Source organism: Podarcis melisellensis (assembly GCF_964234715.1).
Source record: "Podarcis melisellensis genome assembly, chromosome: 3".
In the NCBI taxonomy this organism is placed as follows: Eukaryota; Metazoa; Chordata; class Lepidosauria; order Squamata; family Lacertidae; genus Podarcis; species Podarcis melisellensis.
In genome coordinates, this window is record NC_138530.1 from 59,526,951 (window position 1) to 59,549,955 (window position 23,005).

General features: G+C 41.2%; 2 protein-coding genes across 2 annotated transcripts in view; both read right to left on the reverse strand.

The window, feature by feature from the left end:
* The window catches only part of VTA1 (vesicle trafficking 1), a 29,921-nt gene extending 19,126 nt beyond the window's left edge, over positions 1-10,795 (reverse strand). The window contains exons 1-2 of the mRNA XM_081905231.1: positions 9,679-10,795; positions 1,683-1,777 (exon numbers count right to left, since the gene is read on the reverse strand). Coding sequence (XP_081761357.1) covers positions 1,683-1,777; positions 9,679-9,787 — 204 coding nt within the window. The 5' untranslated portion in view covers positions 9,788-10,795. The remainder of the gene's footprint in view (positions 1-1,682; positions 1,778-9,678) is intronic.
* Positions 10,796-16,083: 5,288 nt separating this feature from the next.
* GJE1 (gap junction protein epsilon 1) lies at positions 16,084-21,358 on the reverse strand. The gene is made up of 3 exons (XM_081904954.1): positions 21,284-21,358; positions 18,552-18,734; positions 16,084-16,645 (listed from the first exon to the last, which is right to left on the reverse strand). The coding sequence occupies exons 1-3, from the start codon at positions 21,320-21,322 to the stop codon at positions 16,250-16,252; spliced, it is 618 nt and encodes a 205-aa protein (XP_081761080.1). The 5' UTR covers positions 21,323-21,358; the 3' UTR covers positions 16,084-16,249.
* Between the last annotated feature and the right edge of the window lie 1,647 nt (positions 21,359-23,005).

Genomic DNA, 23,005 nt, shown 5'->3' on the forward strand with positions numbered 1-23,005 from the left:
TCTATTTAAATTCATATACCACCCTTCATCTAAAGATCTCAGGGGAGTTTACAAGATAAAAGCACAAAAAGTTACAATAACCCCTCATCCCCCATTTGATCTGGCTATATTTCTGCCACTATCTGAACAAATTACTCCTGACACGGGGAGGCCACCAAGAAGAGACTTCTGGTACTTGCTGCAACTCTTTTAAGTGTTGCTACCATGTAGATCAACATTATCAAGTGTTATTGGCAGAAACTTAGTGGTGATGTGTAACACACACTCATTCCAAATTTCTTATGTGGGAGAGCTCCTCACAGCATTAAGCAAATATTTTTATTTGTGCAATCTATTCGGTGGGGGGGCATGTGGAGTGCTGGGGAATATATTTTTAGCAACTGAATATACATTGCAAACTAAGGAATGAAGCACATGCCACAAAGGAAGCAGTGCTTGTAAAGGATAGGCACCATGCAGTCACCAAGTACCAGTCATCACCATTCATCCTCACTCTGGGGTTTTTTATTGCCTAATGTTTTTAAACTTTATCCATAACCATGAAAACTATGAACCGTAAAAAAAATGAAGCAAAACATATTCAGGATTTTCAAACAACAACATACTGTGGCACAGAGTCAGACTGTGGCTAAGCTGCCACAGTTCAGATTTCTAAAACTTCTACGACACTTTTGCCTCCCTAACCCGCACTTAATAAAACTTTGTATAAAGAGTCAACACTATATAACTCATAACCTGTGTCACAGGCAGGGAAGGTCAATAGGACTCAATAGTTGCCTCCTGTAATTCAGATTGCAACATTTAATATGAATAAAGAGCTAATGAAATGAGAGTCCCTGATTCAACCTAACTGCTCTAGTGACCTGAAGATTTACGGTAATGCTTAGTCAAGCAGTGCATTGCGATTCAAAGACCTCAATTCAAAGATGTTACAGAGTACAAGAAGCTTCAGGTTTCCTAATAAAATCAGCAAAGTAAATAACACTGTTACAGTTACAACAGGTGGATTTAGGGCTCCTGAATAGACTTACTGTTGGCATTTAAAGAAACCTTAGTTTCGTCTTACAAAACAAAAAGCAAGGATATTAGACTACCCTTATATTTCCTGAGTTGCCAAGAGTGTACAGACAACATTGGGAGGGCAGTCTATTTTGCAAGTAGTACAGAAACAAAATTTAGAGGCCAGACATCTATAAACTGGCAGCACACAGTGGGCAGTTTAGATCACATTCTGTTTCATTGAATTAAGGATTGGGAACGTGTCGTGGCCTCATGTACTTCATATTTATCCCTTGCCTCTTCCCTTGTTTATCAAGGATGCAAAAGAGGCAGCACACACTCCCATAGCCCTATACTAACCAGAGTTACTCTGAATCAAGTCTCACTGGTTTCAATGAGACTTTCTTGTAGTATTGAAGCATCAATACTACAAACAATGGTTTGTAGGATAATCGAAACTGAGCCAGGAACTATGTGAGATATCTAGCAGTCAAATTTAAACCTTACTGCAGTAAATAATACTATAGACATACAATGCTATATTAGGCTCATTAGTTGTGCACTGCATTTGTTAAGTGTGTTCTTGTGGAACATTCACTAGCATTATGGTCAATTTATTCTCCGTGAAATCTTCTTTATATACAAATGCCAAAAATTAACAATACAGCAACAAAACTACTTACAGCTTCAAGTTGATCCATGAGCTTGCATAAAAATTTGCGACACTCTGGGTTTTTACTATCAATCTTCATACCTGTCTGCATAGCATACAAACGGCCTGTAAAAAATAAAGCTTAATGAATGTCACTAATAAAGACAGTGGTACCTCGGGTTACATACGCTTCAGGTTACATACGATTCAGGTTACAGACTCCACTAACCCAGAAATATTACCTCTGGTTAAGAACTTTGCTTCAGGATGAGAACAGAAATTGTGTGCTGGCAGTGCGGCAGCAGCGGGAGGCCCCATTAGCTAAAGTGGTGCTTCAGGTTAAGAACAGTTTCAGGTTAAGAAGAGACCTCCAGAATGAATTAAGTTCTTAACCAGAGGTACCACTGTACTATCTCCTGTACCTCAGTGAGATTTAAAAATAAAGCAGGGACCTGAATCCAAACAACTGTGCAACTAGTTTTACTTTCCCATGGGCTTTCAGCATATATTTCTCAACACAAAAGCTCTTCTCAACCCATCCATTGTGTGTCATGTCGCATGGCAAACTTCTGAAGCTAGAAGGATCTTCTAAAACAGTTTGTGTGACAGCCTACTCTTTGCTCAAGGGAACAAATAAAAACCCCAGTGGAAATGGCCAAGTCCTAGAGCATATCTAATGAAGCTATTTGTATCCCAGCCATGTTCTCAGTAGATGTTCCAAATTTATGGAATGCCCTACTTCTGGAAGGTTAGCGGAAACATCCTGAGTAGGACAAAGTGAAAAAATAAATGGAGGGGGTGAGCAAATGAAGCAGTCAGTGAGAGTAGGACAAAAAGAGGGCAGGCAACACTGTGCAGTATATTGAGCTGCCTAGCTTTCTCAAGGAGTATTTCTCACCCTCTCTTCTCAATTCAGAGCACTCCAAAGTGGCCAAAGCAGGTGACTGAAGCATGCTCCATACCTCACATGGTACTACTATCTGTAGTGCTACCACCACTCATCTTTGTTCAGCTGCTGCTAAAGAAACTCTTCAAGATAGTGACAAATGACTGGAGTGAGAGTTTCCGCTGGCATGATTTTGAACAAGAAATGAAATTATGCTCAGGGATGATGTAAAGAAATGAAAATATGCCCAGGGATGATGAATATACGCAGTGCCTCAGAAAATATAAGTTGAAACCACGGGTGTTTCAACTTTAAAATACTTTACAAAACCTACTTTGTATTTATGAAGTAAAATCAGGAAGACTGATTTCAAACCAGCATGTTTTTCTAAAAAATATGTTTTGGCAACTTAAAGACAAACTCTTGCATTCAGCCACGTTTCCTAGGAGCAATAATAATAAATAATAATAAAATACCATAGAAAAAGGAGCTGCTCTGGACTCCAGTGTATAAAAATTAGCCTGAGTAGAACACAGTACTAATACAATGGATCTAAAACTTAACATTAAATTTTAAACCATTTTAAGAAATCAGTTTTTATTTCTACTTAAGTTATCTGTTAACCCCTCTTCAGCTGTAGTTCTCAAAGCAGTTTAGAGAAGTCACAAACTCATAAAAAGATATAATAAATCACAGAGAACAGTCATACCTCAGGTTACAGCCGCTTCAGGTTGCGTTTTTTCAGGTTGCGGACCACCGAAACCCGTAAGTACTGGAATGGGTTACTTCTGGGTTTTGGCAGTCACTCATGTGCAGAAGCGGCTAAATTGCGCTTTGCGCATAAGTGCCAAATCACAACCCGTGTGTGCGCAGAAACGGGTTGTGAATGTGCATCCCGCATGGATCACGTTCGCAACCTGAGCACCCACTGTAGTTTAAAATTCCAGCATTAGACAATAAAGCCTTAGTAAATATGACTGTCACCTGGCATTCAAAAGAAAATAAAGATGGCACCGGGTAAGTGAATTCCTAAGGCATGCCATAAATTGAAAAGGCCTTGTCTCTCATCACTGCCTTACTTCAGCTGCTGGGGTGGGGTTTGGACTTAGAGCAGCATCTTTGATGTGATCTTGAAGTCAAGACGGGTTCATTTGAGAGCAGGCGAGGGTTACCTTTAAGGTACTTGTTCCCAAGCCATTCCTTTTAAACATTCCAAAACAATAGCATTTCAAGTAATGGTTACAAAACATGATTTTGTTTTTTGTTTTGAAAAAAAAACCCCCAACAATTAAGAAGTGCTTGCATACAAAACAAACTATTGTACAAAATCAAAACACTGAAAATTGAAAAAAGCTTTAAAATACACATGCTTATTACTTAGGAAATAATAATAATTATCATCATCATCTTATAGCCAGCATATACTGTGCTTGCTTGCTCTCAGACCATTCTTGGCTTCATTTAATGTTAAAACAAAGGTTACAGAATGTTTGTCAATCTAGTCATTCAACTGTGTTTCACTTGACTGTGTTCCAATATTGCGAGAGACATGAACACTTGGCAAGCGCATGTTCAAAAGCAAACAATATATATCTCAATTTGCTACTCAAGCACTGAAGTGGCAAGATTAAACATCTTAACTAGTATGCTCTGCATTAGTGACCAGCGGGTTAAAAAGAAATGTTATACAACAAACATTGTCAAACCCTTGTTTTGTCATGGTAATATTTTTTAATGAATTTATTAACATTAGTACGTGTTAGCCACAGATTCGCTTTGACAAGTATTTGCAGCTTCCAAAACATACCCTTCATTGAAATCCTCATATTGGGAGTGTTTTGGAACAAGTGGCACAACAGTCATGATCCTAGCAAGCAATCTAGGTTTGGCCAATGTCATAAAATTTGATTTTTAAGAACTAAGATCTCAAGATCTATGTGCTGCTTTAGTAATGTGCTGATACTGCCTACGTGTGGAAAGCTGTTTCAACTGCTGCTAAAGAGTTTAGACACACTGAACACTAAAAGAAAGTCTGAGAGAAATCACAACAATCTGGATAGATTTTATCTTTTAACAGTTGGCTGACAAGTTCTTAAAACAGTTTATTTCCCAAATGAGCAAACATTATTCTAGAGAATAAACATAAGTAATGAATAATGAAGCAAATCTGATGCACACTTGTTCCTGGAGCATTTTCTGCCCTGCCGGGGTGGTGGTGCACAGAAACATTTTCACAACTCACTGTAGCTTAAAACCTGAAGTCATCAACTCCACACTGACTTTTAGGGTGAACTACATTGCACAAAAAAATTGCCAAAAATGACAGCGCCTCCTGACGATCTCCTTCTGGATGTCCCTCTCCAAAATATCTAATACAAGTTATGCAGTAACTTCAGACCATTACAATGCCTCTTTCTACATTCACACTCTACATCACTGAGTCAGTTCCAGAGGCTAGGAAACAAAACGTAATGCCTTCAAGACACAGGGTACATTGAAACTCACAGGGGCTTTCATTTGTTTCTCCCGGATCCGTCCCCCTACATTCTTGAGGGATGGAGATCAAGTGACGCCCAAACAATGAGCACCCTCACCCAATATGTGAACACAAGCCCTTTCTGCGCACAATGGGTTTTCTTTTTTTTTTTTTTTATAAAAAATTTTATTAAGATTTTTTACAGATACATATTTAACAAACAGAATAGGTTTCATAACATCCTTTCATTCTATTGCGGACTCCCTCACGTCTCCCGCTTCCACTTTCATCATTAAAAACGAATTTTTCCAAGCAAATTATCATCTTGTTTATGCTCTTAAGTACAATATTTAGGTTAAACTCAAATAAAAAATTATAATTTAATGGTAGACAGTTATTTCTGCTCTGGCTTCCTTGTTAGGCTTCAACCAAATTACAGTACTTTTGTAAATAAATCTTAAATTTCTTCCAGTCTTCTTCAACCCTCTCCTCTCCCAGGTCGCGGATTCTGCCAGTCATCTCAGCCAGTTGCATATAGTCCATCAGCTGCATCTGCATCTGGGTTTTCTCTATATCCTGTTACTTTATCTAATTAAGCACTAAACAACAATTTTTTATCTCCCTGGCAATTAATTCAAGGGCTGAAGTTCACCATCACTTATTCTGGGTGACCTGCACATCTCTATAAATATATACTGAAAGAATGTGGAGCAGATGTGGCACAAAGAGATCAAATTGTCCTTTCACAGGCAGTGCAAGGAAGGTGGCACAATGATCTCTGAGAGAAACTGGAATTCACTTCATGTCCCACCATTCTATGACTGTAGGTACCAGTCTGCCAATGTCTGCCCTGGTCCCAATTAATTATATGCTGTTGAGGGACAGGGTAGTGTTTGAAACTGCATCAAATAACTTGCATATGCAGTTTGCGAGCTATGAACTATGAACTAAGAACATGCTGTTCTCTGAATACAGCAGCTTGTTTTACAACACATTTGAAAAAAACGAGTTATATGTGCTACTGTAAATGAGGTTTTGCAAGTCTTCTATTCTAATTGATAAGGCAGACAGAAGTTAACTATACTTCAAAAAGCAACCATCTTCAGCTCTCCATCATACCTACACCTTCTATTCTCCATGCTGAAGCCAAGAGAATGCACAAGGCAAACCACAACTACTGACAGTAATGACTCATAATCTGAAAAATGATACACAGTCACTTGAAAAATCAGAAGGTCTGCTCTTGTAGCACTTACATTAAGCTAGGGGTGTCCAAACTTTTTTTCAAAGACAGCCAGATTTGATGAAGTGAACATGCATTTTTTAGGATTGAAGTTGTTGAGGGGCCAGATTAAACCGACTGGCGGGCCAGATTAGGCCCCCGATATGGACTTTGGACATGCCTGCATTAAGCCAAGTGCTTTATTTTTACACAGAAAAAAACACCAATTTAATAAGTTCATTAGCAACAACGAATGAATGCTAATTACAAACATAATGTAAGGCAAGCTTGGCAGTGTCAGGGAGTACAGCTGTGTTTACTAAATAAAAGTAAAAGAAGCATCCTAAGCTAGATCACTATCTAGGACATTATAACATTTTCCAAAGCCAAAATGTACATTTTCCTGTGCAAATTGTTCTGACTGAAGATTTTCCAGAAAACACTTATCACAAAGCTACAATTCCCATAGTTCCCTGTGAAGAGGGACTGATCATTGAACCATTTTGAGAATTGCAGCTCTGTGGGGAAATAGGGGTCTCCTAGCAACTCTCTGCACCCTTAACAAAACTACAGTGCTATCAAAATGCTTTAAGCATACAGTGTGAATGTGGCCACAGAATAATGGAGTCTAAACTGGCAGTAGCTAAGGAGGAAAAAGATGTTTGGGTTGCTGCTCAATGAAAATGTTGATTAGGTGGGTGGCAGCTATGAAAAAGGCAAAGCTTGGCTATAATTGCCCCCTCCCAGCAACCACCACTCAGGCTGCTTGGTTCTCCAGTTCAGTCCCACTTGTCTAGCAGCAAAAACTTGCACAACTGGTTTCAGGGTAAAGGCACTCTTTTCTCTATTTGCTCATCTTCTGATAGCCACTTCACTAGTTCTGAACAGCAGTAATTAATCACATGAATTGTGACCTGAGTATAAAACAATGAAAATATATTGCTATCAATTCAGTAGCTCTAAAAATCAATCTGCACAGCCCTTAATCAAGTCACAGGGATATAATGGATTAGTATGAAAATTGTATTTTTACATTTCCACCTTCTGCAACCAGCTCAGTTTTCTTCTATCGTGTAGTGTTCTGAACAAAATTTGCTTTAGAAAAATTTCCTAGCACAGTGAACTCTCATATAATCTATTAAAAAGTGGAAAGTATATAACATTGAACACAATGAGTATCATAGCACAATACTACCTCCTTTCCCATACATCCCTAACCATTATAGCTACTGCAACCCCATACCTACTTAAGTGAGTAATCCTTGTCAAACTCAACTTCAAAGGAGACACATAAAGAATTCCACTATAAATATAATTTGAAGAACAGTGTAACTATAGTTAAGTATGCAATGGAACCAAGTTCTACAGTTCTGGAGCAGCCACTCAAAACAAAGTATACGTCTATCAACATACCAAAGAAGAGGAAATATGAAGAATGTGCTGATCTTAGAAAATGTAGTGAAATGCTGGGCAGGGATAGAGATGTAGTTTCCAGAAAATTTGAAGTAATGAAAGAAGAACTCATTTTTTTCCAGGTGAAGTCGTCCCCCCCAGTAAAAGAAAATACATATGCAATACTTGCTTTCTTCTTGAAGCAAAGCTTACTTTACTATTTTAAGACCATGAAATGTATTATAACAATGTAAGACTGTACTGGTGCGTGTACTCAATTTTGGGGGAAAATAACATACATGCTAACAGATACACCTGTTAGAGAAGGAGCTGCTAAACTCTAAAGCACTCAAACATATTTTTCCAGTTGAGCAAATGGGGTGGGTAGGAGGGGATTGAAGTTGAAAATAGAATCAACCAACTATCAAAAAACAAAGGAAGTTTTTAGTATCTTGGCTCTGAGATAGTATGCAGATTATGGTATTATCAAACAAAGCCTCAGAAACTCACATGAGATCTAAAGGACATCCCAGTGTCCTGGGTTCATCAAGTGTAGTCTGGGGGTGCTCCTGGCTCCAGTACTGTCACTGGAGGTATAGGTGGCTGCAGCTCCAGCTGTTCCTGGACAAGGAATGGCTGGCCACAGTTATTCACACCCTAGATAACTTCCTGGTTCATGTACTCATGTAGCCCATGCACTCCACATGGGGCTGCCCATGAAGACATGTCTGGAAACTGGTGCAGAATGCAGTGACAAGGACACAAAGAGGAACCACTGGCTAGATGCACATTAAAGCAGTTTTTAAAAGATCTAGAATGGTTGCCAGTTTGCTTCTGGCCCCAATTTGAGATGCTTGTTTATTATTATTATTTATTACATTTGCTAGTTGCTTTATACAAAATCTCAATGTGACTTAAGATAAAATATACACAAAAACAATTAAAACCCAGACAATTTTAAAACAGTGTACCACACAAAAACTCTACTATTCTTATCTAATGACACAATAAAAAGGAGATGTCCTATTTGAGCAATACCACAAAGGCACAGCTTAGTTACGAAAAGCCTGAGTGAATAAAGCTCCTGCAGCCAATCGGAAGCCGCACCTTGGTTTCCAAACAGCTGGACAACCAAGGTACGTCTGTACTCACAAACACACAATGAGAAGCACACAACCACTTTGCGTTTTAACACTTGTATGGCGCCTTAAGAGTGTTCAAAGTGTGTGTGTCCAATGACATCTGCATCAGCCCTGAAAGGGAGGGGAGGAAGAAAGACAGACAACTGTTGATTCCCACCCAGGACCGGATTTAGGTTTGATGAAGCCGTAAGCTACTGAAGGTAAAGGGGCCCTTTATATGTCCAGCTGTCCTTTGTCAACAACAAATTGTCACTTTTTTTTTAGTTGAATATATGCTATATGGTAATTTATGGACCTAATAGGTATTTAAAGCCATTTGTACATAACAAAATATGTATTTTTATCAAAGTATTTGTTGAACTGAAATACAATTAAGAAGTATATTAATAGTGAAATACAATTAAGAAGTATATTAATAGTGAAATAATTATTAAACTCTAACTTAAAATGATTTTTGATTCAAAACAATAATGCAAACACATTGGCATTTGTCAATAACAAAAGTTCTTTTAGAAACACAATTTACAAAGACTTCTAATGTAGTCTCTAGAAACTTGCTATAACATGAAATAATTTTGGGGGGCCCCCAAGAGAGTGGGGCCCTAAGCTTGTTTAGCTTATTCTGTATGTAAATCCGGCACTGCAGCTGGGACACTGGAGGCTTGTCTGGGGCTGTGAATTGTGGGTGGACCTTGAACCAAAAGCTTCTTCACTCAGGACGTCGCAGTGCACCCCACCCCCACCCCTCGCGGCCACCCACCCTGCATTTAGACGGCAGGATGGGCGGGGTGGCTGCCACGTGACAAGGCGGAGGCGAGGGGTGTGACTCCCCCCAGGCCCCTCCCGCAGAGGCTGCGAGGTTCGAAGTGGGCGGGGCCCCACAGGGCCTTTTGAGGCCCCTCCACTTACAATAATAGGCCACCACAGGCTCCCGCTTGTCGAGCTCCTGCGCGGTTCTCAGGAAGTGCTGGATGGGCTTGAACTGCGGGGGGAGCGGCGGGAGGCCCGAGGCCGCCATAGCGCTATGGACTCAACCCAAAGCAGGTAGCTCGCTAGCGAAAACCACCAGCGCAGCCGCTGCCGCCGCCGTTACTACTAATCAACCTTTGTAAAGCCCAGTCAGTTCCGCTTCCGGCGCGGCGACACAAGTAGCGGGCCCGGCCCCGCTTCGCGCATGCGGACTGGGGCGGAACAACGCGAGACCCGCGGCGTGGCTGCAGCGACATCTCGCGAGCGGGCGAGCTGGAGCAAAGCAAAGGGGCTGCAGGAGGAGCTTCTGGATAAACTTCCGGTTCCCCTTTGGCACTCGGCGGGAGTCACCATTTGCGGGGTCGAGAGACGGAGAAAGGAACGTGAAAGCTTGCGCTGCTTTTTTGTTGCAGCGCTTTGAATGATTCCGTTCAATGCCATCAGAAGAGAAAGTGCGGCGGAAGAGGGACGGCTTAAATTCTCTCGCTGACATATTTTTTATACCTGATTGTTTTAATGACACGATATAGGGGTAACTGCCAGGTTCTCCTTCGCGTTCTCGTCTTGGGAAACACCCTATGCTGAAATGTTATGGGAGAGGCTCCAGGGCACGTTAAAGTTCGTGACAGGCTGACAGAAAGTAACAGGCACAGCATTTTCCATATCTTTGAGATACAGCAGTGGGGAAAGCTGTAACTATGAAAGTAATATATCGCTTAATGCCCAGATGTCTTCTCAGCAGTTTACATACTGAAATACTGCCTGAAATTTCTGTCAAAGGCACGACTGAATCCCAACACTGCGACTGTAAATGGCTAAGCCCATCCCAACAAGCACATTTGCTTAACGTGCACGCACACACCATGCCTTTAAAGCACATTTGAAAAAAACATTATTTCCCTCAAAGGTGTGCACATGCAGCACCGGGGTGTGGGTGTGTTACTGCCCCCCTCTCAGGATCATCTGCCTTCAAGATGTCTTTCTTTGCCTGCATTTATGCTTTCTCTGTGTATTTTGTACATGTTTCCAAAATACTATAAGTCTCTGAATGTGCGCTCATCTAAAGGAAACTTTATCCAATAAACGTTCCCCTTTTAACTACTTGCATAAGTGGGGAACTTGGTGGGTCAGATCTGGTGAAGGGCCATAACCCAGTGGCAAACAAAATTTTGGTCCCAGGTTCAATCTCCAGGTAGGGTTGGGAGAGACCCCTGCCTGAAATCCGAGAGAGCCACTGCCAGTGTGACAATACTGATCTAGATGAACCAAGAGTTTGACTCTGTATCAGACAGCTTCTGTTGTTCCTAATTTTGCTGGCCTTTTAAAGCTAATGGGCACCCTCCATCTTACCCATCAGTTGTTTGGGTTGCTAATTGATGCTCACAGGAGAAATAGTGCTAATGCTCACTTGGGGCTCTGTCAGGAGCCAGGACACCAGGGGCCTTTACAAGGCTGCACTACCTGCCTCCCAGGAAGAACATCAAGGCATGGGATAGACCAACTTGGCCCAAGTACAGTATTGGTTAGTAAAGAAGCAGCTGCTCCAACGCCTGTTTTCCTCTTTCTTCTTCCCTTCTTTTTCCTTTTGTACCATATTAGAGTGGGAGCCTGGGGGTGGGGACTGTCTTATCTTTTAAAAGATGTACAGCACTCAGCAAATGTTGGATACCTTATTACAAATGTTAGATAATAATAAGTGTAAAGGGGTGAAGATGACTGCAGTTGGATTGCAGCAGGTGGGAGGGTAACCATGAGAAATGCCACCCAAGAGTGGAGCACGTTGTCAAGAGTTGACCACCTTTTTCTGATAAACTGGCAGATATTCAGCTGGTGTAGTTATTCTATGCAGGAATGGTAAACTTTTTACCTACTGAAAACCTGCCTATCATACACATTTTTCTGGCAGAAGCTCTGCCAGGAGAAAAATGGCAGCACTACAAAGCAAAAAAGAAATTAAGAAAGAAAAGCTGCTTTTAAGCACTTCTTACGTTTTCTTTTCACACCATTAAACTCCTGTGGTTTTTGGTTGTTTGGTTTTGCAAGATAGGGGCAGGGCTACTGTGCCTCTGTGAAAGCACACATGCTGCTTTTCATGCAACTTGTTCAACCATGTGCAGAAATCAGGATGGATTTTGACATTCTCATACTTCACATTCTTATTTTCACTGGAATATGCAGTACAGGAATAGATTTCATTTAATATATTCACTCACACCATACTGTTATGCATAAAAAGTTTTATTGTACCTGAGATCATACATTAAATTGAAATAAAACAGCTTTTGTGTATACGTACAAACATGGATGGATAGATGATACAATAATACACACATAGCAATTGAACAAAATACATCAAACCATTTAAAGTAGGATTGTCAGATAATCCAGAAACAACAGCTGTCCAGTTCCTATCACTTTAATAAGAGTGCAATCTGGAGAAATTACCCAGTGGTGCTTTTCATAGCATTACCTCTGTTCATGTCTTCAGATCAAGCTGGTTTTAAAAGAGTTGACAAACCATCCCTGTGGTGCAGCAATAAAACTGCTGCCACATTTGCAAACCTAAGCAGAGCTCAGTATGGTTTCAAATTGGGTGGGTGAACCACATGTTGAGACTCCTGCATTGATGGGGATCTAGAGGATCCACAGAATTTCTTCCAACTCTACATTTTTATTATTCTAAGCCTAGTTTTCTTAACATGGTACTTGCATAAAATGTGACCCCTATCCATGTAGAAACACAAAATATTCAACTATAGTAGAAACTGAATTAGAACATAGGATCACAAATGCTATATTTTTATCTATACAGGAAAGATCACTAGATATCAATCTAGCACTCCTTTTGTACCAACTAAAAACAGTGGAGCTGATTTTGTAATTGTGGATTAAAGGGTTACCTTTACAGATTATTCAGATGTCAGATAGGAGCCAGTACGGGGCAGCAGCTTGAAACTCGTGTTCAAATCCCCACTTGTCTCTGAAGTTCATTGCATGACTTTGGGCATATCATAATCTTTCTCATAATCTAACCTATAGGGTTTCGGAAAAGTGCCACTCTGAGCCCTTTGTATAAATAATGTTTCAGCTACTGATAATAACTTCTGGGAATTTCCCCTGAGTTTTGAAAAATAAACTAATTTTCAAATCCCTTTCTTTTAAAGTCCCTTTCTTATATTTTATTTTAAATTCTAAGTTATGTACATAGATTGTAAAAAGGACATGGACCCCCTATGCCAGTGATAGCCAAACTTGGCCTTCCAGCTGTTTTGAGACTACAACTTCCATCATCCCTAGCTAACGGGACCAGTGGTCAGCGATGATAGGAACTGTTGTCCCAAAACAGCTGGCGGGCCAAGTTTGGCCATCACTGCCCTACGCCATGTGCGTGGGGTTTGGAGATGCTACCAAGTCCAGCTTTCTCTGTTACCTTCCTTCCAACCACTGCCTATCTTGCTTGCTTATGCAAACCAATGACTACCTTTAATACTCCCTTTTTAAATTGTTTGTCTGTTGGCTTATAGAAAGACAACATGGTAGTGCAGATACTGGGAAGATGACTGCATATTGTTCATAGCTCCTGTGTGCATGCAGTTTGTTCTATGAACACTGCATTAAAAAAACCTGAAATCAGAAGCCGAGCTGCACATGGAGAAGCTTAGAATTGATAACTGAACAAGCAAAAGATACAACAGGGGCTGGAAGACAGAAAGAAGGCGTGAGAGTTACATCTCATGCTGAAGATGCACTTAGAGCAAGCATGCAAGTGCCTCATTCAAGGAAGGTTGTGCATTTGGCTTAAAGCTATGGATGTATTCTTAAGTTGAACACTGTCTGCCAGATGATGCACAACTGACCTGGTTGTATCCAGGTTGTGCAGGGGTACAGCTGAGCGTGGCAATTTTTTGGTTTGTCCTCGGATTTCTTCCATGCTTTGCTGTCTATTTGTAGGATAGGGGGGCGGGGGCGGAACAAATTACATTGTATATCATGGTTATTTTTTTTAGTCTGCAATGTAACATATTTCAGCCATGGTCCCTCTTTAATTCAAGGTGACTTGAAGGCTGAACTTCACTTATTCTGTAAATTCCATATTAGATGGCAAATCTTACAAGTGCTGTCTGTGATGCGCACTCTACTTTGTGGCAATAATTGCACTTAATATACATGGATTAGGCTTGTAGGAATACCGCACACAGGACACAATGAGTTTGGGAGATGCTTTTTCTGACCACACAGAAAGGCCCTAAATTTAACATTTGGCCCATAAAAGAATCATTTTGAGATTATTTACTTTGCAGGTGATTAAAAAAAATCCTTAATTACTGCTGAACTGTATTCAGGTAAGGCCCAAAGGCTTTTGCTTGAGAATTCTGTGGCTCTCAGTATTGTAAGTAGCAACCTTTCTCTGTGAACACTTCAAAAACTCTTGATAACAGTAATAAATCAAGAAACAGAATGGAAAGTTAGCATGTCCAGTGAATTGTCCAAGGTCACATGTCAGGAAAATGGCAGAAGTGTTTAACCTTATTTGAAACTAGAACAATTGGCATGACAGTATTACATTGCTCTGTACTAACGGGTACTATGTCATTATTTCTGCTTATCTACAGGAAATACTGCATAAGGTCTCTTTCTCCCCACCATAGATAATTTTCTGTGCATAAAATATCTCTGGCAAGTTACTATACAAGCAAGGAATATAAAACATTTGGAGTGGAGAACATTTATCAGAGTCTTATATTAAAGTTAAGCGAGTGTTAAGGCATGGAAAATTGAATAAGGTTAGCGATCTGTCTCACAACTGTGGTTTTAAAGGCACATTACAAGTGGTAAATAGCACAGATAAGTTTACTTTGTACAGAAACAACACATAATTAAAGCAATTATTATACAGTGAAGTCTCAATATTCATCACTGATGGTTAGAGCAACACAAAATGCTTCTGGTTTGTTTATTGTTCTGTCTTTATGAGTATTAATTGTTAGTTTGTTTGACTTGGGGGTTAACAAAAAAAGTTTTTGACTGCTCCCCTGGGCTACCATGATGCCAAAAATTTTCATGACCCCCTCCCTGGCCTGTACTAATTAGTTTTCTTTTTACCGACTGTTCGCCTAGGTCACTCTCTGGGGTACTGTGTTGTCAAAAGTTTTAGGGCTCCCAAGGCCTCACAATTTCCCACTAAAAATATTTTAATTTAGTTTTTTACTGACCAATTCCACAGGTGCTTTGCTTTGATACTTTATTGTCAGAAGCTTTTTGTGACCCTTTCCCGAGACCTCCAAAATATCTCCTAGAAATTGGCCACATCCACTTTTGCACTTTGGTCACTCTCTTTTTTGCATGCAGTCCCCAGAAGACTGACCATGGGTCACTGTGGCCACCCCAGCTTAAATGGTCACATGCAAAACATGGGATTTCCTCTTAATTGTAGAAAACACAGGGTGTTAGCTAATATAGATTTCATATATTTTAAATAGATTTTTCCCCTCACTAATTTGCCTTAATCCCTATAAAAGAATGTGTTCTACTTTGCCTTTCCAGAATCAGTCAGGTTATAGATGTATGATTTTCACTGTGTGATCCAAATCCACAGATTGCCAACCCTTTCAGGGCACATTTAGATTTTTGAGTGAGTGCCATGCACACCCCTCCCTCTGGCCACTTCCAGTCAAATGAATCTAAACCTTTAAAAGTGCATAGAGCTGAAAGGGGAAGTGGGAAAGAGTGTCACTCTTCCAACTTCCTCCTTCAGCTCTATGATTTTTCAAGGGGAAAAGGGGTAACCACTGCATGACCAAGAGGGCATATGGAGGGGGTGCAGTTCAGAGGCTTCATTGTCGCCAGGGGGAGACCTCAAGGGTACCATTACATCCACATGCATCCACGTCCGAAACATCCACCCTCACAATATTATACCTGTTTACTTGGGAGCAAATCCTACTGAGTTCCATGACACTTAGTTCCAGATAAGTATTCTTAGGATTGCAGACTTAGACAAGGGAGTAAGCCCAGCAGGGTTTCAGATGCTATAGGTTAAGGTGCTGCATACTCTCTCTCTCTCTCTCTCTCTCTCTCTCTCTCTCTCTCTCTCTATCTCTATCTCTCTATCTCTCTATCTCTCTATCTCTCTGTGTGTGATATATACACCATATTTTTCCGTGTATAAGACTAGGTTTTCCTCCCTAAAATATAATGTCCAAAATTTGGGGGGGTCTTATACATGGGGGCCATCTCCCCCCATTTTCTTAAATCGGAGTCCCCCCAAATAGTCTTATACATGGGGGCGTCTTATAGATGGAAAAATATGGTATGTAAAATTATGAGTAAAAAAAAAGTCATAATGAAGAATTCCCTGTAGAAGTTTGCTGATATTTAAATACATATTTTTAAGATGCAACTTGACTTTGTTATTTAAAGAAAGTTAATTTTGTTTCAAATGGATAACTCTGCTCTTTGTACAAAAAATGTTATGATAAACAAATAGAAATAATTCATTATAACACTGAAGTTACTGACTATTCAAGAAGCCCAACCTTCTACACAAGATCTCAAAAATCTCTGCAATACACAACATAATAGTAATCACAGTAAATGTGTACATAGCAATAAGGAAGATAGTCTTTTCAAAGTGTTCTGGTACCATGCATCTGGTAATATTAAACTTTTTATCAAGGGCTCCTGCATCACATCTGTAGAGTGGATTCACTTGGAAACCAAAGAGCTGACTCTGAAGCCAAAAGGCCACAACTTCAAGGATGATCCTTAACAGAACAGAAAGAATATAAAAAACGGTGTAGGCAGGTCTTTGGAGGATATCTTCCTGAGTGATGCTTTTACATGCAGCATAAAGGTGGAAAATGGCTCCAGGTACCAGTACGGTCACTAGCTGTAAAGCCCAGAATACCTAAAGTATAGCAGAAACTTGGCTGTCAAATCATTTATCACTATATTGTGCTACCTGATAACAGACATCAACCAGAATGTCTTGTGACTGCTTTTCTTTATCAGAGGACATAGATAATCTTAAAATACTACTTTAAAAATAGCATTCATATGAAAAATCACTGTTATCCTTTGCTCCAAAGGTTAGTTTCACAGTTCATTAACTTTTTCCTTTCAGCTGGTTCATTACTATTTGATGTTTATCAATTTAATGATAAAACCAAAAGGAAACTGCTAGTTTTCTGACTTTCTACCTTTGGAAACTCCCTTCCACGTGTTGCAGAAGATTCTGTGTCATGTTCCGGGACAGATATTTAATTCAAGCAAGGACAGCTGGCAATACTTTTTGAACCACTTCTGTTGCCTATGGAACGAAGCATGTACCAAATAACACACCCTATAGTCTCCGAGGACCTCATGTTGCTGGGAAAATTGGTAGTGGTTGATAAGTCACCACCACACCTTCTCATTAAAGAGTCACTGTTAAGCTTCTTAAAAACTAAGGGCACAACCCTATATTCATGATAAGTCAACTGAGAGGCTACAGAATATGGCAGATGTGCTGGCATAGTGGTGGGTTGCTCTGTGAGTCAGTTTTAATGCAGTATATTTTAGCACTTGCATGATTGATTTTGTTCGTATACATACTTCATTTGTTGCTTTCATATACCAGTTTCTTCCATTAATTTACTTTTCCATGCTTGGCTTTGCCTCCATTTCAGTGACCTTCATGTGAGGCAGAGTGAATGCCTCAAAGCAGGCATAGGCAATCTTGGCCCTCCAGATGTTTTGGGACACAACTCCCATCATCCCTGACCACTGGTCCTGTTAACTAGGGATGATGGGAGTTGTAGTCCCAAAACATCTGGAGGGCCGAATTTGCCTATGCCTGCCTCAAAGTTTCAGTTCCTGGCATGTCCAGGAAGGGCTGGGGAAGATTCGCTGCCTGAAACACTGGAAGGTCTCTGCCAGTCAATGCCAACAATACTGAGCTAGGTAGACCAATTTTCTGATTTAGTATAAGGCAGCTCCTATGTCCCTTAGCTTCTTTTGTGTTGTTTTCTTGATTGTAAGCTCTTTGGAGCATGGATTTGTCTTCCAATTTTGGAAAGCGCAGTGCACATGGATGGTATTATGCTAACAACAAGCACTTGCCCAGCTTTGGGAAGGAGGCAGGAGGACTCTAGGACCCTGTCAGAGCTTGCATTCCTCCTTCCCGGAGCCAGGGAAGTGCTGATCAGTCTCCTTGAGAAGGCGTCTTTTTCGTCTGTGTGTCCAGTGCTCCCACACTTGTACTGCCCTAAATCTGCCTCTAACAGAGCATATGTAAACATCTGAGCTAAGATGTAGAGAACAGTGCAAGGAAAGGGTCAGTTTCAGCAGACAAAACAGGTGTGTACCCCTGCTCATTCCCATTCTTCCTACACAAAACACAGCACATGGTTAAACTATGGAATTCGCTACCGCCAGATGCAGTGATGGCCACAAAGTTGGACAGATTTAAAAGAGACTTAAGACAAATGTGTAGCTGGTAAGGCCGTCAGTGGCTCCAATTCTGAAGGCAATATGCCTCTGAATACCAGTTGCTGGTGATCACAAATGGGAAACTGCTCTTGCATTCATGTTCTGCTTGTGGGTATTCTGATTGGCCATTCTGAGAACAGGAAGTTGGATTGGATAGGCCTTTATGCTGGTCTAGCATGTCACCACTTATGCTCTCAGTTGCCTGCCTGCAGTCTGAAGTAGCACTACTCAAAATGCTACCATCTCAGCCTACAACTTTATTCGGTGCCCTTAAATCTTTCAGGGACATTTTGACTAATGTCATAGGCTACATCCTACCTTTTACAAGAGAAAAGAAGACTTACCGGTGGGGTTATAGGTCTGAATTGGTTGTAACAAAATAGATTAATATCCCTCTTGTCTGGCTCACAGCTGAAGTGTAATGCTTCATTGCCGTAGACAGCAAAACCCAAAACACCAAGGAAAAACATTCGGACTGAGCCAAAGAAGAGTGTGTGGAATTGACCGACCACTGTTGGAGGCCTAAGCTGTAAAGAATCACATGGAGGTTAAGTAGGAAAGAATGGGGAGCAGGGAGGAATCAAAAGCATTAGTAGTATTCAAGATGTATCTTAATAATGTATATATATATATATATGGTTCAGAATTGCAGACACTTTCTGCACACCCTTCACCAAACATTAATCTGAAAGCTCTGTTGTACTGCATAACTGAGTCAGTGAGTAAACACACTGTCAGTTTCATTGACTCAAGTCAATCTAAGGCCAGCATTGATTTGAAGGGGGCATTTCCACATAAGAGGTGAGGTCTGAAGAGCCCCTCTTACAGTAAATATCAACTGATTTTCTCTTCCAATCACAGTCCCTCTCTGACTGCATCAGATGCCTATTGGGAGGCTTTTTTTGGACCCTGGCCAACCCACGTACAGTCATGCTATAGAAGGCTCCCTTCACAGAGATTTCATCTAAGGGATTATTTTATAAAGCTTCCCCTCCCCTCCAGTAACCTGTGACTCATCACTCCGGGGACAACACCTATGTACTCCAGATCCATCATTTTCTTATTCCAGTATGCAACTTCAGAAACTGGCAACCTTCATACATCAAGCTGTTCCACACATACAGACCAGCCATACAGGTTCCCATACGGTGTTTCACATACAGTTCTGATCACTTACTGATGCAACAAATACGATGGTATCATTAAAATCAACTCTTATTTAGTCTTACAAGTAATGTCAGCTTATATGCAGCATTTATAAGACTTGCTGCAGAGCAAGAGGAAAATGCTAGTAATAAAACATGCTTTCTCTGAAGAAAAATGCCATTTTGTATGCTGGGGATGTTGTTTTGAACCTCTGTAGTTCATAAATTGTTTGCGACCAACCCTGAAAACCTGTCCTCATAATGAGATTATTATTCTTTCTCTAGCACTTCTTATCCCATCCATACTTACACATCCTTCATAGAAGTTCTTGATGTAATTTAAAGACATGTCTTGTAAGATGTTCTCCTAGTGCAATTGTGGTATAATCCCTACGCCTCATTGCCAATTTGCTGTCCTCAGGCTCATTCTGATGCTATTACTCTCTCCTGACCTTTCCTATGAAAAACTCTTGTCACTGCACAATTATAATTTTTTTTTATCTCTGGGGCCCCAATTAACCTTACACTTTCAGGGAGGGAGAAGAAAAGGCCCAAACAAAGGCTGTGTACATGTGGCCTGCCCAATAATCCCCACTGAACGTTGTCAGCAAAAACCTTCACCCAAACCCCATAAACTAGCAGCCGGCGACACAATAGGATGGAGAACGTGCAACTGGCCACAGAATCCCCTTGTTGTGCTAGAAACACATGACCCTCCTGGCTTGGCTCCTAGGGCCTGTCCAGATGCCTGCTTTGCCCACCGTTAATGTAACATAGCAGAAACAGCAGGAGCTGGTGCAGTGCCCTGAGAAAGAGATAGCCCGGGAGAGTCATTATTTAATTTTCAAGCAGACTTTATTTTGGGCTGGCGCCACCCGCACTGTTCCTGAAAGCACCCCATGTGCACTGGCAAATGCTGGCTGAGCAGACAGACTCATTTGGAAGAGCTCCAGAAGACAGAAGAAAAAAGCCTCCAGAAACTACATTTGCCTTGCAACACATTCTGGGCAAAATTAAGTTTGAGGATGAAAACGTCTCAGCTAGTATTGGTGGTAGTAGTAGTAGTATTGAATTGTTATTATTAATATTAAATGTATTAGCTTCCTCCCCACCCACCCCATTACAGGCAACTTACCATATGAAAGATTAGTAATGTGGGATGCCATGAGGATTGTAGTTTGAAACGAATTTCAAGCAACAGGGAAAGCAATTCCCCCAGCCCTCTGTGACTTGCCAGGATTCCTTTTCAAACATCTCCACCTCCCAGGTGGCATCATGTTCTGTAAACCTCAACATGGTTCTTGAGATCTATGACCATCTCCCCTCATTACCAAACCGAATACACCACTGAAGATTACTTGTATGCTGCTTTGATAGGACAACTTTCCTGAAAGCTGGAGGGAAGGCCAAACAGACAGAAGGCCTTCTTGGTGGAACACCCTCCCATCAGATGTCAAGGAAATAAACAACTGTCTGACTTTTAGAAGACATATGAAGACAGCCCTGTTTAGGGAAGTTTTAAATGTTTGATGTTGTGTTGCTTTATTTTTTTTTAATTATTATTATTATTATTATTATTATTATTATTATTATTATTCTGTTGGGAGCTGCCAGGAGTGGCTGGGGAAACCCAGCCAGATGGGCAGGGTATAAACAAACAAACAAATAAACAAATAAATAAATAAATAATAAACGTCGCCTTAGCTCCCTTACCTACATTGACCCTGCTCGGATCTTGGTCTTCCCTCCCTCCATCGAGGCCTCAGCTCACACAGGACCTCACAGCAAACTCTCCTGAGCCCTCTTTGCTCTCTGTCGGCCGGAGGCCGCCCAGTCTAGCTTCCCTGCCCGGGCTACTTCCCTTTCCCCTTCCGCCCCTGGAAGCGAAACCTCGGAAGCAGGTAGGACAAGAGGAGACGCGAGATACGCACCAGCCGCAGCCCCGGCGTGGCATTGTTGGGGGGCCCCATCCAGGCTGCTGCTCCGCGGCGACCGTCCGGGGAGGCGCGTCGCGATCATCCTGGAGGGGAAATGCGCTCCTGCCCGAGCAGAGAGCTCCAGGGGCGGCTATCCCCCGCCCAGAGGGAGCGAGCCGGAGAGGGAGGAGGGAGACCCAGCCTGGCAGCCGTCCAGGCCGGAGGATCCCGCCGCCCAGCGCGTGGTTTTGGCTCTCCCGGGACGCTCATAGTTGCGCAGCCGAACCCAGACGACTCAAGAAGGAAGCGCGCGCCTCTCAGGACACTTTCATCAAGAGCCAGCTCCCCAATTCCAGATGGGCACGAAAGGGGAGGTCAAAGCTCCCAAAGGGATCTGTTAGGACAGCCTTCGCCAGCCGGGCTCCCTCCAGATATAGACAAACTAGAAATCCCAGCAAGCCCGTGAGCCATGCAGGCTGAGGAGGGGAGTTCTAGTTCAGCAACGTCTGGAAGGAAGGCAGCGGGTGTGCGAGCGCCGAGGGAAGAACAAAGGAGGGCTTCCTACCACCCAGGGCTCCTTGGGGACCCATTAAGTTAGGTGTTAAAATCTAGCAACGATTATAGGTTCGAAATGGGTAGGCGGAGGTTCGAAGTCTTTGACCTCTTCCAGTCACTCTGATTATGATAAGTCAATGATCATGGGATGGAATGAAGACGCGTTAGCTGAGGTTGGGTGTGTAGCCTTTCTCTAAGGAGAGCGGCATCCCTGGGCAAGGGGAGTTCAAAGGAGGAGGAAGGATGGGGGACCCTGCGGGACCCTGGCGAGAGGCGTCCTGAGGCCTCAGGCAAGCTCCCGCCTCTCGGTTCCCCAACAGTAAAGGAAGAATTTCCGTGAGCTGCGTCGCAGGCAGCAGCGCTCTTCGAAGAGAGTGCCAGCCGATTAATGCACCACTTCAATTCAATAATTTATTGGCTTAAAACCAAAGGTCAGCACAAAACCAGGGAAAGGCCAACAAGTAGCAATAAAAAATAGCAGCAAAGGAGAAAACAAAAGTATCTACCTATCTATCTATCTATCTATCTATATCTATCTATCTATCTATCTATATCTATCTATCTATCATCTATCTATCTATCTATCTATCTATCTATCTATCTATCTATCTATCATCTATCTATCTATCTATCTCTAATCTATCATCTATCTATCTATCTATCTATCTATCTATCTATCTATCTATCATCTATCTATCATCTATCATCTATCTATCTATCTATCTATCTATCTATCTATCTATCTATCTATCATCTATCTATCATCTATCTCTATCATCTATCTGTAGCTATCATCTATCTATCTATCTCTATCTATCTATCTATCTATCTATCTATCTACCTATCTATCTATCTATCTATCTATCTATCTATCTATATCTATCTATCTATCTATCTATCTATATCTATCTATCTATCTATCTATATCTATCTATCTATCATCTATCTATCTATCTATCTATCTATCTATCTATCTATCTATCTATCTATCTCTAATCTATCATCTATCTATCTATCTATCTATCTATCTATCTATCTATCTATCTATCATCTATCTATCATCTATCTATCATCTATCATCTATCTATCTATCTATCTATCTATCTATCTATCATCTATCTATCATCTATCTCTATCATCTATCTGTAGCTATCATCTATCTATCTATCTCTATCTATCTAT

Coding starts and splice junctions, on each gene's coding strand:
- GJE1 (XM_081904954.1), bottom strand. CDS start 21,322: ATGGGGCCCCCCAACAATGCCACGCCGGGGCTGCGGCTG. Junction 18,735..21,283: donor CCACGCCGGGGCTGCGGCTG/GTGCGTATCTCG, acceptor GATTCTTTACAG/CTTAGGCCTCCAACAGTGGT. Junction 16,646..18,551: donor TCAGACCTATAACCCCACCG/GTAAGTCTTCTT, acceptor GCTATACTTTAG/GTATTCTGGGCTTTACAGCT.